Raw genomic sequence first — 19,438 nt, 5'->3', positions numbered from 1 at the left:
AACACTGTGAAGCCAAACCATAAAACAACAATTCATTGATTTAAGGCCAGAAGGAACCACTAGATCATCTAGTCTGATCCCCTGGATAACCCAGGCTCTAGAATTTCACCCAGGAAAGTCTAATGCGCTACCAACTATGCAAACCCACAAGAATTATGGTCCACGCTGTATCTGATGGTTGCTGGGGGCCAAAGATCTGCTGTACCACCAGCTGTGATCTGAGTTTTGTCATGACACCAGGCTATTCACTCTCAGAAAATGAATGGATGCATTTTGAGCTTCCATAAATATGTTGTTGGGCCTCAAAAAGTTTTGCATGGCTGGTTTCATTTCTCTGTTCAAAATAAATTTAAGTCTGAACCAAATCCCGAGATCAGAGCTCCCCTGAACTTTGGGGAAGTTTGGGTCACATACTGAACTTAGGCTATGTGCACGCTGCAATTGGAGGCATGATTGCAGCATATGTAGTTATCCCCGTGCTAGCTTTAATCTAGCTAGCACAGCTAAAAATAGCAATGAAGACACAGCAGCATCGGCTTCAGTCTGGGCTAGCAATATGAGTACATACCTTGGGGACTGAGTGGTCTTGTGCAGATTAAAGCTAGTGTGGGTATGCCACTTGACCTGCAATCACCCCTTCAGTTGCAGTGTAGACATAACCTGTGTGGCTCAAACCCCGCTCTAACTTAAATCATAGTTTGGGGCTTCATTGTGATAGGACATGCTTACTTGAGACATGCTTGTCCTATATGCTTTCTCTGGGCAAGATTCTGATTCTTGTGTTGAGTGGCACCATACTCCATAAATGATCCCATTGGTCAACTTCCTGGAGCTGCTTCAGGCCTGTTCAGCAGCCCAGAATCCTCCATAGTGCCAAGTGCTAAAGTCATGACTCCAACCCTGGCCCAGCGCAGCCTCTGTGGTCCACTGGGATCACTTGTGGAGTAGGCCCCATCAATGTGAGCAAGGAGATCAGAATCTGGCCCAATTTATTTTAATGTCTAGAGCTTTGTCTCTTGATTCCCATCCATCAGTTTGTTTTATTTTTGTCTCTTGCTTTTTATTTACTTTATCCAGCTTGTCTATTCTAGTACATTTTAAATACTGAACTGCTCTTTTCAACCTGTCTTTAACAAGAAGAATGGAGGATTCCCTGTACTGCTGGCTAAGGGTTTGATGCTGACTTCCACAGATATTGCAGATGTTCAGCTGCTTTCAGAATCAGGCTGATTGTGTGTGAAATGAAATGGCCACAAGAGAGCGTCAGAGGACAAGGAATGGGAGAACGGCTGGCTCTAGTTATTGACCAAGCTGAAAATGGATATGATACCTTTAAGGAGACATTTTTCTGAGCAGTCCTATTTCGGTTCACTTCCCCTTGAAGAGGCTTCTTGTATAATGAGACTCTTAAGTGTGTGATGATTAATTTCAGCCAGATCTCTGGTTGCTAACACTCAGTCCTGGGCAGCCAGGCTTTGTGTGTTTAGCAGAAGGCAGCTCATTACATGACACTGAGACAAACACCCAAAACAAACTCGGAAGGAGGGAGGCATCTCATGGAAAAGTGTATTTCCAGTCAAAACCAGAACCCAGATCTGTACTGCCCCAAAGTTGGAGAGGTTTGAGATCCTGATCTGCCTTTGTGATTGGAGCCCATCTCTATGGACAACTGCCTATAAATATTATTATAGATCTAATGATTTAGATTATACAGTGGCAAATATTTGCCAAGACAGAATTCCGACCTGGGGTTGGACTCCTACGTAACAGATGGGTGAAAAGGGAATAGAGGGCTCCTCCCCCTCTGAGCTCACTGGTGGACAATCTTTCATAAGCATAAAAGAAACTGAAAGTTCTGTCTTTTCTCTCTCCTGGGGGCCAGGGCAACTGCTGCTAATCCTGTCAAAAATCTCCAGGACGAAGTGACTTGTTCTCTTTGCCTGGACTATTTTAAAGACCCAATAATAATCACAAAATGTTCCCACAGTTTCTGCCGAGCCTGTATCACCCAGCACTGCAAGGACCCAGGAACCGACGTCCACTGTCCTCATTGTAGGAAGAGCTTTCAGCAGGAAAATTTAATCTCAAACAGGCAGCTGGCCAATACGGTGGAACTAATCCAGCAGTGTCTGAACAGAACTGCCGAAAAGAGAAACACCAGGAAGTATTGAAACTCTTTGGGGAAGATGATCAAGAAGCCAGTGAAGCCTGGGCTCGGAATTCTCAAGCTGGGCTTCCCTCAGACAGGAGAGCATGGGAGACCAAGGTATTTACTGTGTGCTGCATATTTAAATAAATAATAATAATAAAGTAATCAATCATACCTAGCACTTGTAAGAACTGTAGGGCCTGATGTAAGTTGGGAGTTGAGGGTGCTTAGCATACTCGGTAAATACCTTGCAGGACTGGGCCATAATTCAGGATATACTTCCCTGGGGTTGTGAGAAGAGAGTTTGGCTGTGTCTTTGCCAAGAAGTTAACATTGCTCTCACAACATTCATTTTGCATTTTCTGACTACTTTGTGTTCGCTTTCCCACATCACCATGACAATAACGTTAGTGGGCAGATGTAAGGGAAACAGGAAGCCAGATTACTTTTCCTAAAGCAGCATTTATTTCTGGTAATGACTAATGGCCTGAGGGCCTGATCCAAAGCCCATTGAAGTAAATGGAAAGACAAAGGGGCTGCCCAGGTGTAATTGAGGTGCATTGTACATAGCAAGGTACAACCACCTAACTAATACTACTTGACTAATTGGCACCTAGATATCACAGTGATGGGCACACAGAGGGCCCAATCCAACTCTCATTGAAGTCAGTAAGAGTCATTCCATAACACCTCACTGTAGAAGTTCTTAACCAGGGATCGATGGCCCCCTCAGGGGGCTGCCAAGTAGTGCTGCCATTTGACTCACTGGGGCCCAGGGTAGAAAGCCAAAGCCCCGCTGCCCTGAACCCTGCCACACAGGGCTGAAGCTGAAGCCTGAGTAGCTTAGCTTTGCGGGACCCCCTGTGGTGTGGGACCCCAGAGCAATTGCCCTGCTTGCTACCCCCTAATGCTGACTCTGGCTTTTATGTACAGAAAAACAGTTGTTGCACAGGTCGGCCATGGAGTTTTTATAGCATGTTAGGGGGCCTCAAAGACAAAGGTTGGGAACCCCTCCTGCAGATAATCAAAACCGCTCCATGTATTCAATGGGTGAAAGGAGTTAATGTTAACATGAGAACTTTGACATCTGCATTTCCTGCCCTTCTTGTCTTTCAGTTTTCAGCCTTAAAATTATTTTAATGTCATATTTTATTCATTTGCACTTTATTTCTTTTAAAAACTAAATAATTACTGATCTGTGTCACAGTTGCCCCTAGAGACCTGAGCCAGGATCAGAGACCTTTGCACTAGGCTGTGTATAGACACACACAGTGCCCCTCCCCAAACAGCAAACAGTCCAACTAAAATAGCAAAGACAAGAAAAATACCTTAATCCCTCCAGGACTAATATACTGATTAAAAACTCGTTGTAGTGCAGGTAGCTTTGTCCAGCATGATTAATAACGAGTATATTGTATTTTTGGATCCACTTTTGTTGTAATCCTCTCTGCAGTTGCTCTTTCATTTCTTAATTTAAAAAATTATTTACTATTGTGGGACCAAATAACAACAGGTGAAATTTAGGGGCTCGAGACACTAATTTGTGGCTGCAGTGCCTTCATGGTATGAATTGCACCCACATTAAAATTCTGCAGCTCTGACAAGAGAGGCTCAGTTAGGTTGGGCTGAAAACCAGGCAGCTGGATTGATGTGGAACAGATATTCTGGAGAGGTAGATTTTCTGGGCTTGCCTCTCACAAATACATTAGTGGTGCAGGGTGACTTTCACAAGGCCAAACCTTAGCCATCTGGGAAAGTCTCTCCATGCAGGCCATGCTATTTTGGGGCACCACTGGCTTCCCTTTTGGGGGGAAGAGGTGTATTTAATCATTGTCCTTCACCCAGTCTGTTTTGTTGCCCAATCTAGTAGTGTTGTTGTTTCTCTTTTGCTCCCAAGGCCATGTGGATCGAATGCTAGTGTAGCAAGTGATTTTGGATGGGGCGCTTTAGCAAATAATTCAGCCCCTGGGGAGAGAGGTGTGTGTGTGGTTAAATTAGACTCACCTACCTTTGGTATAATGACAGGTTTCAGAGTAGCAGCCGTGTTAGTCTGTATCCCCAAAAAGAAAAAGAGTACTTGTGGCACCTTAGAGACTAACAAATTTATTTGAGCATAAGCTTTCGTGAGCTACAGCTCACTTCATCGGATGCAAAGAATGGAACACAGAGTAAGAAGATATATATACATAGAAGGTCCCACCTGCTTCTTACTATTCTATGCATCCGATGCAGTGGGCTGTAGCCCGGGAAAGCTTATGCTCTAATAAATGTGTTAGTCTCTAAGGTGCCACAAGTCCTCCTGTTCTTCTTTCTACCTTTGGTATGGTGCTTGCAGCCCCTGGGGCAAGGTATCCTCCAAGCTGGGGCCCCACGGTGTGAGGGAGAGAAGGGGAGGGTGTTTGCAGCCCCTCCAGGCTGGAGCTGGGAGGGAACTTTGTCGCCCCTGAGGGAGATCCCGCGCCTGGCGGGGTGGACGGGTCGGCAGCTCCTAATGCAGAGCCCCCTCCCCTGCCTAGGCGGGGCCCAGGGGAAGGAGGGTGGAGCTGGCCCTCCCCAGCCATGGCCGCACTGTCTGTGTGGCTGGGTCCCGACGACCTGAGATGCCCCATCTGCCTGGGGCTGCTGCAGAGGCCGGCCGCCCTGCCATGCGGCCACAGCTTCTGCCTGCCCTGAATCGGGCAGTGGCAGCAGCGCGTCGGATGCGGCCCCTTGTGCCGGCGCGACCTGCCCCGGACGCTGCCGGCGCGGAGCGTGCTGCTGGAGTGCTGCTGCGGGGCGCCGAAACCACCCGGCGGGGGCACTCCCTCTACCCGGCCCCGCTGCCTGCGGCCGCCCCGGTGAGGCAGCTCTTGGGGCCAGGGACCTGCGTGTGCTGCCTCCACCTGGCTCCTTCCTCCTGGGCTTTGCTGTTGCTCCTTCGCGCTGATCTGGCTCCCAGCTCTGTCCCTGCCCCGCCGCCTTCTTCTGTTGCCTGTCACCCACCGCCCCCTTCTTCCCAGGGTCCCCTCTTTTCCAGCCAGCAGCACCTGCCCTCTGGCCCGGCTCTGTCTGCGCCACTGGCTTGACCTCCCCCAGCTCATTTTCTGTCGCCATTGTGACAGTGGCGTGGTGCCAGGGAGCTGTCTACTTGGGTGTCCTCATCAGCTTGCTGCCTCTGGCCACTCCTTGCACCACGTCTCGCTGGCTCTCCCAGCCCTCTCCTGTAGATCCTGGAGAGAAGCAGGGATAGTCAGGAGCCCTGTGGCAGTGACTCTCAGCCTTTCCACATGACTGTCCCCCTTTCAGGCGTCTGATTGGTCTTGCGTACCCCCAAGTTTCACCTCACTTTGAAACGACTTGCTTACAAAATCAGACATAAAAATACAAACGGTCACAGAGCACTAGTACTGACAATGTGCTCCCTTTCTCATTTTTTACTATATCATTATAAAATAAATCAATTGGAATATAAATATTGTACTTACATTTCAGTGTATACAGAGCAGTATAAACGAGTCATTGTCTGTATGAAATTGTAGTTTGTACTGATATTGCTAGTGCTTTTTATGTAGCCTGTTGTAAAATTAGGCAAATGTTTAAATGAGGTGATGTACCCCCGGAAGATCTCTGCGCACACCCAGGGGTATGCATACTCCTGCTTGAGAACCACTGCCCTATGGGACCCCCCACAGGTAGGGGCCTGAGGAGAAAAGGAGCAGCTACCCAGCACCACTCTGAGGTCTGCTGGAGAGTGTTGGTTAGAAAGACTGTACTGCTGGGCCATCTACTCCTGCTGTGTCATGTAATACCTTGTGTCAAAGGCTGCAGAGAGGTCCTGTCTTATGAGCATGGAGATCTTATCTGACTTCAGTGGCCATATGAGCATGGAGATCTTATCAGACTTCTTATTCACCACAGTTGCAGCTCCATGAGGATAAGAGCAGTGAAAGATACAGTTATTATTAACTATTATGAATATTTATTATTTGCATAGTGGTAGCATCTAGGAAGCCCCCATCAGAGATCGGCTTTAGGCACCCCATTGCTTTAGGCACCCTACACAAAATACAATGAAAAGACAGTTCCTACAGTCTCTGGCTCTGATCCAACAAGGCAGTTAAACTCATGACAGAATTTTAAGTATGTGAATCCCATCAACTTCAATGGGATTAGCGTCATGCTTAAAGTTAATTATATGCTGCTTAAATACTTTGCAGGACCTGGGGCTAAGTAAGGCAGTGTTAACAAGGCACAAGTATTTTTCCCACCATGGCTTCTAATCCCATCACATTTTCTACTAGTGTTCTATAAATAAACATTCATAGGTTTCACTTTAAAGACAAAATTGGAAATAAGTGAGGTCTCCAAGCAAATTGAAATGGCCCAAGATGTCGTCAGCAGCAGCAAGCAGGCCAGCGCTGAAATGAATATAAGTATACACATGATCAACCCCTCATAATTTATGCATTTACCCATCACTGAGAGATGCACGACCACCTTTATTTAGGACCACATGGGGCAAGGGATATGCCCAGGATCATCCACCTGTGCGTCCCCCTTTTACTCCCACACCCCTGGTGGTGTTCTCTGAGGAGTGTTGGATATGGCATCAGCTGTTATTATAACTATGCTCCGGAGCTGGTCAGAGTGGTTGCTCCAATCTTATGGACACCATTTGCCTCTTTTACCTGCCTCCGAGGAGTTGCATGTGATATGTCTGTGCCTCTCACAGCCCTGAGCGCAAGGGACTGAGCTAGAATCTCAGTCTCTATGTTACGACATTGGCTGAGGACTGCTGTCCTTTCAGAAGCCCAACTATGTATTCCTAGAGCAACCCAAAACTCCCATTGCAGCCAATGCAGGATTTTGCCAAGTATGTGTATTTATTAAGAGCACTGTCTTCCTCTGAATAAAAATAATCATGCTGAAATGAAGTGGTCACTTGCCAGAGCGGGTTAGATCAGGCTTTAGATGCCGATGTTCCTCACCTCCTTGTTGCTAACAGAACTCACTCCGCATCTTCTACCTTTCAGGAATATGTGTCTCAGATCAAAGGCTTGATTACTGAAGACTTCTGTGCCATGAAACAGTACCTTGAAATACAAGAGAGAGCCACACCTATGATCATTGGACAAGAGCAACAAGTGGCTCAACAGAAAATAGAAGAAATGATTGGTCAGCTCACCGCGAAAGTGAACATGCTCACAGAAATCAAAACCCAGCTGGAAAACAGGCTGCAAAATAACACGATGGAGCAGCTGAGCATAAGTAGAAATCTATGGGCCAATGAGCATGTACTGAGCATGTGCAACTTTCACTACCTGCATTAGTTGTCTTCTTCAGACTTCCCAATGCTGCACTCTCACTGGTGTAGAACAACCGGAGTAGCAATAGTGAGAGCAGTAGTATAGATCAGATGCTGCCATTATAACCACAATGCCATTTAAACCTGCTCTGAGCAGGGTTAGACAACACGGGAGTTACAGCGCCGGCAGCTGGTCTACACTAGGGCTCCCACCACTGCTGCTACTGATGGACTGGCACCAGGGAGAACTTACAGGTGAGGAATTTGAAAAAAAAATAGTGTTGACCCAGCTTCTGGGTGCAGATTCAGAACCAAAGGTTTTTTTTGCAGAGGGAGTCAAGCTTGTTTGTATGGTGGCTTAATGCACAAGTCTTTCATCTCTAGAGACTAGTGTTTTTAAATACAGCTCTCACTCAAATCCAAAGCAAAGATAAGATCCAATTATTTGGTTATATTTCCCTTTTACAGACAAAGGGCATGTTTACATATAAAAGTATAAGAGTCTTATAAAATCATTAAATATATATTAAATGTGCTTTTGAAAACTGCCTGCCCAGAGCTCCTAACAGAGCCCATTTTGACACCACTTTGACACTGCTCTTGCAGAGCATTTTTGGGGCATAGCAGGAAGAAGGCACAATTGTGTTGAGTAGCCAGACCTTGGGCCTGGACATTACCATGAGAACCACTGGGAGACGGGAACTCAACACTAGATCCTGCACCTGGATCCAGATGTACAAAAAGCCACAATCTGACAATTGAGAAAGAAAGCTGTATTAGTTAAAAAAGCAACCTGGTTTAGAGGAGAAATGAAGTTAGCTATTAAAATATATATATTACAAATGGAAGAAAGGGGAATATAAATCAGAAGATAGGAATTATAGAAAAGTGATAAGGGAAGCAAAGTGATGAAAGGAGAAATATATGGCCAGCAGAGTCAAGGACAATAAGAAGGAGTTTTTAAAGTATATTAGGATAAAAAATAATCCTGATGATGGTATTGGTCCATTACTAGATGGAAATTGTTGAATTATTAATAATAATGCAGAAAAGGCAGAAATGTTCAATAAATATTTCTGTTCTGTATTTGGGAAAAAGAAGAGATGATGAAATCATGTCATATGATAAGCCTCTTCCCATTCCACTAGTATCTCAGGAGGATCTTAAACAACAGCTGCTTAAGTTAGATATTTTTAAATCAGCAGGTCTAGATAATTTGCATTGAAAAACTCTAAAAGAATAGGCTAAGGAGCTCACTGGAGTCTTAACTTTGATTTTCAATAAGTCTTGGAACACTGGGGGGAGCAGGTTCCAAAAAACTGAAAGAAAGCTAATATGTAAATATTTTAAAGAGGTAAATAGGATGACCCGGAGAATTATAGGCCTGTTGGTATGATGTTGATCTGGGGCAAGATGGAGAGGGCGATATGGGATTCAATTAATAAAGAATTAATGGAGGGTAATTAATTAATGTAAATCAGCACGCGTTTATAGAAGACAGATCCTGTCAAACTAACTTGACATCTTTTTTTTATGAGATTACAAGTTTGGTTGATAAAAGTAATTGTGCTAATGTAATATACTTAGACTTCTGTAAGGCATTTTACGTGGTACTGCACAACATTTTGTTTAAAAAACTGGAATGATATAAAATTAACATGGCACACATTAAAAGGATTAAAAAGTGGCTAACTGATAGGTCTCAAAATGTAATCACCACTGAAAGGTGATTGCTTCTAATGGGGTTCTGTGGGGATCAGTTCTTGGCCTTATGCTATTTAACCGGCTAACATAATTCTTGGATGCATAAACAGGGGAATCTTGAGTAGGAGTAGAGAAGTTATATTACCTCTGTATTTGACACTGGTGCAACTGCTGCTGGAATACTATGTCCAGTTCTGGTGTCCACAATTCAAGAAGGATGTTGAAAAATTGGAGACGGTTCAGGAAGAGCCACGAGGTTGATTAAAGTATTAAAACACAAACCTTATGATGAAAGGCTCAAGCAGCTCAATCTATTTAACTTAACAAAGAGAAGGTTAAGTGGTGACTTGATTGCAGTTTATAAATACCTACGTGGGGTACAGATATTTGATAATGGGCTCTTCAATCTAGCAGAGAAAGATATAACAAGATCTAATGGCTGGAAGTTGAAGCTAGATAAATTTAGACTGGAAATAAGGATGATTAACCATTGAAACAATACCAAAGGTTGTGGTGAATTCTCATTCTCATTTTTAAAGTTTGGAATATTTTTCTAAAAGATATGCTCTACTCATTTTTTCAAGGACGTTCTATGGCATGTGTTATACAGGCGGTCTTACTAGATGATCACAGTGATCTCTTCTGGCATTGGACTCTATTAATCTAAGACTGATTAGTTTTCAAAGACTCTAATTTCTCCCCCCAGATCGCTAGAGTCTGAGAAGAAAGTCTAGAGAGAAAGAAATCATATCTGTGGGGGTTGGATGGTTGTTTATTTAAACAAACGATGATCTGACTACAGAGACAAGTCACTGTATGAGTTCTGTTGGAGAAAATATGTTATTTTCATTTTTGATCAAGAACATATCTTTCAATATTTTCAGCAGGGTTTCAGGTTCTTCTCCTCCAATCACAATATTATAAAGAAAATTCTCTCTGTAAAGTATAAGATTTCTGGAGAGCTTACTAGTGCTTTCCTCTCCTGACTTTATGAAGTCACCAGAAATTCTTGATGGAATTATTACCATTTGTTTAGCTCAAACTACCCTTGCATTCATCTTTTCTGTCGTTGTTAGGATACATCATCCAAAAGAGAAATTTACATAGGCTCTCCGATAATAATGAATAAAATTACTCTTGATGCTAAGAAGATTAGTATTGTCACAAGTGCTGTAGAAGAGCTCAAGAAGCAATTGGAAATGTTAATGTTGAAGAAATATCCTGCCCAGCTGCCACAAGTATATTTACTTTATTTGTAAAAAGAAAAGGAGTACTTGTGGCACCTTAGAGACTAACAAATTTATTAGAGCATAAGCTTTCGTGAGCTACAGCTCACTTCATCGGATGCATTTGGTGGAAAAAACAGAGGAGAGATTTATATACACACACACAGAGAACATGAAACAATGGGTTTATCATACACACTGTAAGGAGAGGTTTCAGAGTAGCAGCCGTGTTAGTCTGTATTCGCAAAAGGAAAAGGAGTACCGGTGGCACCTTAGAGACTAACAAATTTGTTAGTCTCTAAGGTGCCACCGGTACTCCTTTTCCTACTGTAAGGAGAGTGATCACTTAAGATAAGCCATCACCAGCAGCAGGGGGGGGAAAAGGAGGAAAACCTTTCATGGTGACAAGCAAGGTAGGCTAATTCCAGCAGTTAACAAGAATATCAGAGGAACAGTGGGGGGTGGGGTGGGAGGGAGAAATACCATGGGGAAATAGTTTTACTTTGTGTAATGACTCATCCATTCCCAGTCTCTATTCAAGCCTAAGTTAATTGTATCCAGTTTGCAAATTAATTCCAATTCAGCAGTCTCTCGATGGAGTCTGTTTTTGAAGTTTTTTTGTTGAAGGATAGCCACTCTTAGGTCTGTGATCGAGTGACCAGAGAGATTGAAGTGTTCTCCAACTGGTTTTTGAATGTTATAATTCTTGACGTCTGATTTGTGTCCATTCATTCTTTTACGTAGAGACTGTCCAGTTTGGCCAATGTACATGGCAGAGGGGCATTGCTGGCACATGATGGCATATATCACATTGGTAGATGCGCAGGTGAATGAGCCTCTGATAGTGTGGCTGATGTGATTAGGCCCTATGATGGTATCCCCTGAATAGATATGTGGACAGAGTTGGCAACGGGCTTTGTTGCAAGGATAGGTTCTTGGGTTAGTGGTTCTGTTGTGTGATGTGTGGTTGCTGGTGAGTATTTGCTTCAGATTGGGGGGCTGTCTGTAAGCAAGGACTGGTCTGTCTCCCAAGATCTGTGAGAGTGATGGGTCGTCCTTCAGGATAGGTTGTAGATCCTTGATGATGCGTTGGAGAGGTTTTAGTTGGGGGCTGAAGGTGATGGCTAGTGGCGTTCTGTTATTTTCTTTGTTGGGCCTGGCCTGTAGTAGGTGACTTCTGGGTACTCTTCTGGCTCTGTCAATCTGTTTCTTCACTTCAGCAGGTGGGTATTGTAGTTGTAGGAATGCATGATAGAGATCTTGTAGGTGTTTGTCTCTTGTAGCTGTTGTCTGAGGGGTTGGAGCAAATGCGGTTATATCGTAGCGCTTGGCTGTAGACAATGGATCGAGTGGTATGATCTGGATGAAAGCTAGAGGCATGTAGGTAGGAATAGCAGTCAGTAGGTTTCCGATATAGGGTGGTGTTTATGTGACCATCGCTTATTAGCACCGTAGTGTCCAGGAAGTGGATCTCTTGTGTGGACTGGTCCAGGCTGAGGTTGATGGTGGGATGGAAATTGTTGAAATCATGGTGGAATTCCTCAAGAGCTTCTTTTCCATGGGTCCAGATGATGAAGATGTCATCAATGTAGCGCAAGTAGAGTAGGGGCATTAGGGGACGAGAGCTGAGGAAGCGTTGTTCTAAGTCAGCCATAAAAATGTTGGCATACTGTGGGGCCATGCGGGTACCCATCGCAGTGCCGCTGATTTGAAGGTATACATTGTCCCCAAATGTGAAATAGTTATGGGTCAGGACAAAGTCACAAAGTTCAGCCACCAGGTTAGCCGTGACAGTATCGGGGATACTGTTCCTGACGGCTTGTAGTCCATCTTTGTGTGGAATGGAATGGAGTCCAGGAGAGCTGGCTGTATTTCAAGGAACCCCTGTTGAGGTTACAGGGACAAACCATCCCGATGAGTCGAAAGAATAGTAAATATGGCAGGCGACCAGCTTGGCTTAATGGTGAAATCCTAGCGGATCTTAAACATAAAAAAGAAGCTTACAAGAAGTGGAAGGTTGGACATATGACCAGGGAAGAGTATAAAAATATTGCTCGGGCATGTAGGAAAGATATCAGGAGGGCCAAATCGCACCTGGAGCTGCAGCTAGCAAGAGATGTCAAGAGTAACAAGAAGGGTTTCTTCAGGTATGTTGGCAACAAGAAGAAAGCCAAGGAAAGTGTGGGCCCCTTACTGAATGAGGGAGGCAAGCTAGTGACAGAGGATGTGGAAAAAGCTAATGTACTCAATGCTTTTTTTGCCTCTGTTTTCACTAACAAGGTCAGCTCCCAGACTGCTGTGCTGGGCATCACAAAATGGGGAAGAGATGGCCAGCCCTCTGTAGAGATAGAGGTGGTTAGGGACTATTTAGAAAAGCTGGACGTGCACAAGTCCATGGGGCCGGACGAATTGCATCCGAGAGTGCTGAGGGAATTGGCGGCTGTGATTGCAGAGCCCTTGGCCATTATCTTTGAAAACTCGTGGCGAACGGGGGAAGTCCCGGATGACTGGAAAAAGGCTAATGTAGTGCCCATCTTTAAAAAAGGGAAGAAGGAGGATCCTGGGAACTACAGGCCGGTCAGCCTCACCTCAGTCCCTGGAAAAATCATGGAGCAGGTCCTCAAAGAATCAATCCTGAAGCACTTAGAGGAGAGGAAAGTGATCAGGAACAGTCAGCATGGATTCACCAAGGGAAGGTCATGCCTGACTAATCTAATCGCCTTTTATGATGAGATTACTGGTTCTGTGGATGAAGGGAAAGCAGTGGATGTATTGTTTCTTGACTTTAGCAAAGCTTTTGACACGGTCTCCCACAGCATTCTTGTCAGCAAGTTAAGGAAGTATGGGCTGGATGAATGCACTATAAGGTGGGTAGAAAGCTGGCTAGATTGTCGGGCTCAACGGGTAGTGATCAATGGCTCCATGTCTAGTTGGCAGCCGGTGTCAAGTGGAGTGCCCCAGGGGTCGGTCCTGGGGCCCGTTTTGTTCAATATCTTCATAAATGATCTGGAGGATGGTGTGGATTGCACTCTCAGCAAATTTGCGGATGATACTAAACTGGGAGGAGTGGTAGATACGCTGGAGGGGAGGGATAGGATACAGAAGGACCTAGACAAATTGGAAGATTGGGCCAAAAGAAATCTAATGAGGTTCAATAAGGATAAGTGCAGGGTCCTGCACTTAGGATGGAAGAATCCAATGCACCGCTACAGACTAGGGACCGAATGGCTCGGCAGCAGTTCTGCGGAAAAGGACCTAGGGGTGACAGTGGACGAGAAGCTGGATATGAGTCAGCAGTGTGCCCTTGTTGCCAAGAAGGCCAATGGCATTTTGGGATGTATAAGTAGGGGCATAGCGAGCAGATCGAGGGACGTGATCGTTCCCCTCTATTCGACACTGGTGAGGCCTCATCTGGAGTACTGTGTCCAGTTTTGGGCCCCACACTACAAGAAGGATGTGGATAAATTGGAAAGAGTACAGCGAAGGGCAACAAAAATGATTAGGGGTCTAGAGCACATGACTTACGAGGAGAGGCTGAGGGAGCTGGGATTGTTTAGTCTGCAGAAGAGAAGAATGAGGGGGGATTTGATAGCTGCTTTCAACTACCTGAAAGGGGGTTTCAAAGAGGATGGCTCTAGACTGTTCTCAATGGTAGCAGATGACAGAACGAGGAGTAATGGTCTCAAGTTGCAATGGGGGAGGTTTAGATTGGATATTAGGAAAAACTTTTTCACTAAGAGGGTGGTGAAACACTGGAATGCGTTACCTAGGGAGGTGGTAGAATCTCCTTCCTTAGAGGTTTTTAAGGTCAGGCTTGACAAAGCCCTGGCTAGGATGATTTAACTGGGACTTGGTCCTGCTTTGAGCAGGGGGTTGGACTAGATGACCTTCTGGGGTCCCTTCCAACCCTGATATTCTATGATTCTATGATTCTATGAATGTTGGTGTAGAGGGCTTCTACATCCATAGTGGCTAGGATGGTGTTTTTAGGAAGATCACCAATGGACTGTAGTTTCCTCAGGAAGTCAGTGGTGTCTCGAAGATAGCTGGGAGTGCTGGTAATGAAGGGCCTGAGGAGGGAGTCTACATAGCCAGACAATCCTGCTGTCAGGGTGCCAATGCCTGAGATGATGGGGCGTCCAGGATTTCCAGGTTTATGGATCTTGGGTAGCAGATAGAATACCCCAGGTCGGGGCTCCAGGGGTGTGTCTGTGCGGATTTGTTCTTGTGCTTTTTCAGGGAGTTTCTTGAGCAAATGCTGTAGTTTCTTTTGGTAACTCTCAGTGGGATCAGAGGGTAATGGCTTGTAGAAAGTGGTGTTGGAGAGCTGCCTAGTAGCCTCTTGTTCATACTCCGACCTATTCATGATGACGACAGCAACTCCTTTGTCAGCCTTTTTGATTGTGTCTTTTTTTGTTGTGAAACCTTTTGACTTGTTACAGGACTTGATCCTGCAAGGGGCTGCTGAGCAACTCCTGGAGGCTCTGCGCACTGTCACCTCCCTTTGAAGTCAACACCTTGTTCGGCACTTTGTTTGCAGGGTTATACTTATATTATGTAGAGGGACACTGCTAGGAAGTTTGGGCTCAAAATATAAGATTTGTTTTTAAAAAGTATTGTTAAGTATAATAGAAATAGAGAGATGTTTGTAGCAATTTTTAAAACTCTGGGTTGTTTTTTTTTGAGGCGGAGGGAGTGTTCCAAATTCCCTTGCAGTTTTGAAGACCAAAATAATAATGTGCTATTCCACGGACCATTCTCTGTTTACTCTTTAGATATCAATGTCAACAATTTTCCTAAAAGAAATGCTGACCAGAAGTAGAGTCTTTACTAAGAATGGGCCAAATTCCCAAGTTCTTGCTCACAGAGAGTTGTGCTTTAGCAAGGACTTTGGGATTTGGCTCAATATTTGCTCATGTCCCTAGTACAGTTCTTATGCTTAAGAAGGGGGCCTGTCCACGCAGCAGATGATTAGGAGAACTTCAACCTAAGTACCACAGGCCTACAGTAGAAATGATTACTTATAAAGCACTATGTGCTAGGTGCTGTACAAACAGAAATAAAGACAAGGTCCCTGCCCTAAAACTTTTCAAATGCAATAAGAAACTGAACGAGAGTCTCATTTCCCCATTAATGAGAAAACTTCAGAATAATGTAACCAAGAGGGAGTTAGCTGTGAGCAGATCCTCCCTAGTGAATGTTTCCAATGAGTAGTCTCTTTTGATTTTTTGTTCTTCTCCTTTTAAGTATAGTTTGTACTGTGGGGGCTGGGGTACCAGTTCTGCAAACACTTATTCACATGCTTAATTTTAAGCATGCATATAGGTGTTTGCAGGATTGGGACCCTATGCAGCAGGCAGCAACAGAAGTACAAAGTATTAACATAAAAGCAAAGTTGTTTCCAAAACACTTGTGCCAAAAAACCTTTCATCAGAACTGTACAGATTAATGTTGAGAGTGACTCAGATGTACAAAGAGAGTTCCAAGTGGCAGTCTTGCAAACTTGCATTACAGTGTTACTTCAAATCATAGAGATAGTTCTATGAGTAGAAGTATTTAATGTTTTAGAAATTCTCATGCAATTACACATACCACATTGATGAGCACAGTATAGGAACCTATATAGAACAGAGAGTTAATTTGTGATTACTTGTACAAATCATGCCTAACTGGTCTGTTACACATCTAATTGGTCATATGTAGGTACAGTGACTGCACTTGCATGCAAACTGTTTTGATAATTGTGGATGCAAAATATATATACCAACTGCACAAATATTTTTGCATGAGTAATTGCATAGACATTTATCTAGAAATGTAGGTCAGAGAGCCTTTTTAAAAATGCCAGCTATTATATTTTTCCTATTTGACATGTACAGTAACTATTAGCCATTGCAACTGTATTTTGGTTCATGAATCTGTTGTTTGCCTTTTATTCAAAGAAACCCCTAACAGAAATATTTTTTTCCCTCCACATTTATCAGAACCTGTAGCTTTGCTTCAAGAGAGGAGTGTCTGTTCCACATATGTGGTGTCTGCATCTGACAATCCAGAACCGGTTATTTCAAGTCAGTTTTCTCAGTGTAAGTAAGTAAACCAATGTGACCACTGGATAGCTATATTAAAATGAAGGATTTTAGAATGTTCACCAACAGGGCCAGACCCTCACCTGCTCTGATTTGGTGTAGCTTCATTGACATAAGAGGAGCAATGCCCATTTACACCAGCTAAGGATCTAGCTGTTTACTTTTCAATAAATTATTTATTTTAAAAGAAGAAATTTTCACAACATAATACAAAGTACTGAAGCTGTAGCTTAACCACTATTCAAACATATCAGTCTAAAAACTATATGGTAAGTTGTTCAAAGGAACTCGTGGTTACTTAGATTCTGATGGGTGTGGTAAATATTCCCATTATATCGGTAATGGGATCGTTGTGTTGTAAGACTGTGATTGGGGACAGAGTCCAAGTAGTAGATACCCTCAGCTTCTGCTGAAGTCTGTGAGCCAAATCCAGAGTCCTTGGTGAGTTTTTACTCAGTACTGGCAGTCAGTCAGTAGAGTTTGCTTGAGTAAGGACTGGGCCCTGGATTTGGCCCCTGAAGTTCAGTGGGAATTAATGGTTCTCAGCAATTTGCTGGACCAGGCAATTTATGAATTAATTATTAATTATTATTATTATTTTGTTAAGCTTCAGTGTTTGTTCACTGCCAGAAAGCTGGCATTTGGATTACCCTAATGCAGTATGCAGAGGGCACTTCAACTTTCGGCTGTGTTTCACCTTTGTTGAAAATGTTTCATTTCCCAGTCTCCTTGGTGCCTTCAGGTTAGAAATTTTCTATTATCTATTTTAGGGGCAGTGAACGTGACCTTTGATCTGCAAAGAATCCATCGTAACCTGGAGATCACATCTGAGAATAAGAAAGTGATTGTATCCCGTTTTCCACCTCCTTATGAACCAACTCCCAAGAGATTCTACTTCAGCCAAGTGATGTGTTCTCAAAGTTTCTCTGAAGGACGCCATTATTGGGAAGTAAGTACCAAGGACAGCGGCGGATGGGCTGTTGGAGTTGATGATGGAAATATTGGTAGAAAAGATCTGGGGAGAACTGAACTATCCTGGTGTGTGGAATGGACTGATAAGAATAAACAGTTGTCAGCATGGCACAGGAACAAGGAAACCCCGTTAAGTGAAGACAGACCCCCAAAGGTTGGAGTTTTCCTTGATCTTGCAAACAAGCACCTGTCATTTTATTCTCTCATAAAGAAACACTCTTGCATACATTTGAAATCAATATCCTACATCCTGTTTACCCTGCTTTCTGGCTGTATGGTTTGGATGAAGAAGGATCCTTAACTATAAATCATATCAACAGGGACTAGTCTGCAGTTCTTATGGAAACTGAAGATTTAAGCTGTGAATTGCAGGGTTGCAAGAATAGAGCTCTTATAGAGGTTTATGTTTTGGATGTGAGACTTTTATATCATGATTCAGGGCTACCATCTCTAGCATAGTGGAAAGGTAACAGCTGATATGTTTTCTTCTTCTCCTTTTCTCTATTTTCTCCCTCCTTGTTACAAATCCTGCCTGATCCGCCCTTTCTTTGTTAAAGCAGGGTCTGGGGGTGTTATGTTTAACTCGGTTACACTCCCTGTTTTCCTGCACCTTCACTTAGCTTAACTTTTTGCTCAAGCACAGGCCACAATTGTGTCTTCTCAGAAAGCTTTAGGCAGAGTCAAACCTCAGAGCTATTGTATGTAAAACCCTGAATGTAGCTGTTCATAACAGTTCCCAGTCAGCTTGAAAAAGAGAGTACCTACATTTTCATGGCGCAAAAACATTTAATACACTCAAAAACATTGTTAATAATATTTGGAATACCTAGGAATAATTTCTCTAAAGCTATTAAGTAATAAATCTCCCGTGTTTGCCATAGAGACCTCCCTGCTTTGTTGCTGTTACATATATCTAAATGCAAGGCTTTAACATACATTTACACTTCTGTACCTGGGTACACACATTCCTCTGTGATCTTCTTTCAGAGATGATATTTCAGATGCTATAGTGTCTAGTGACTGTCACACCCTACTTCTGCATATTGTTGGTCCCTTCTAGCTGAGTTGCCCTGTCCTGCACTTGTGCACAGATGTAGTATTCAAACAAAAGTCTGTCTTCTCCCCATTGCTTTCTCTCCCCTTTCTTTGGGTCCTGCAAAATTCAAATGCTGCAGTACAGGATACATTGACATGTGCCTAAGTGTTTGCAAGATCAGGGCCCTAAGAATAAAATTTTGCTCTCTGATCTTCATGGAGGATCTAGGCTCCAATATTTGCATATTTCCAACAGTGAAGATTTCTGCACAGTTAGGGAAAGCAGAACATTGGCGTTTACGGCCTTGATCTCGTAAACATTTACAAATATGCTTAACTTTAAGCACAAGTCTTCCCACTGACTGAAGTCTTTAGGACAACACTTGTGCTTAAAGGTAAGCACATTCATAAGTTTTTGCAGGAATCTAGGTCTGTTGTGTGGATCTGAGAGATGATGCACGTGGGATGACATGCAGGCAAGTTGGCCCTGGCACATAACCACAGTGATATTTCTTTCCCCAAGTCAACTTGGAAAAGAGAGAAAGAGCAGCAACAAAGCGGGGAGCATACTGAACAGGATTTGGGCTTTTCTAATTTCCCAAATGCAGGCTGATCGCGGCAGCTCCAAGACTGTAATTTGTTATTCTTTGTAAAATAACCCTCCTGCATAATCTGAAAATGGGCACTTTACATTGGTTCTGGCTTTTCATACATACCATCTGCATGTCTCATTTGCTGTCTTTTATTTTGTGTCATTGATGTGGATGGTATTTTTATTAAAATATATGAAAATCTGGCTGTGTGTCTTTCATTACTGAAATCCAAATCACAATCCCATTGAAACCAATGGCAAAATTCCAAATGACTTTGATGGAATCAAGATTTAGCCCTTAGGACCTAAACCTATTGCCTTTTCTCCGGCAAAACTCTCATTGACTTCAATAGTTTTACACCTGATTAAGGAGTGCTGGCTTTGGCTGTG

General features: G+C 43.5%; 1 protein-coding gene across 1 annotated transcript; it reads left to right on the top strand.

Annotated features, from left to right (window-relative positions):
• Positions 1–1,755: 1,755 nt before the first annotated feature.
• On the top strand, positions 1,756–19,252 carry LOC122456565 (E3 ubiquitin-protein ligase RNF135-like). The gene is given in 9 exon segments (XM_043496300.1): positions 1,756–1,855; positions 1,858–2,145; positions 2,148–2,266; positions 6,468–6,557; positions 7,162–7,392; positions 10,214–10,379; positions 16,351–16,446; positions 17,220–17,624; positions 17,627–19,252. Coding segments are annotated over 9 exon segments (1,602 nt in total). The 5' UTR covers positions 1,756–1,770; the 3' UTR covers positions 17,749–19,252.
• The last annotated feature ends 186 nt before the right edge of the window (positions 19,253–19,438 follow it).

Source organism: Dermochelys coriacea, chromosome 14, assembly GCF_009764565.3.
Source record: "Dermochelys coriacea isolate rDerCor1 chromosome 14, rDerCor1.pri.v4, whole genome shotgun sequence".
Taxonomy (NCBI): Eukaryota; Metazoa; Chordata; order Testudines; family Dermochelyidae; genus Dermochelys; species Dermochelys coriacea.
The sequence above is the reverse complement of the archived record's forward strand: the minus strand, read 5'-3'. Positions and strand labels throughout refer to the sequence as shown.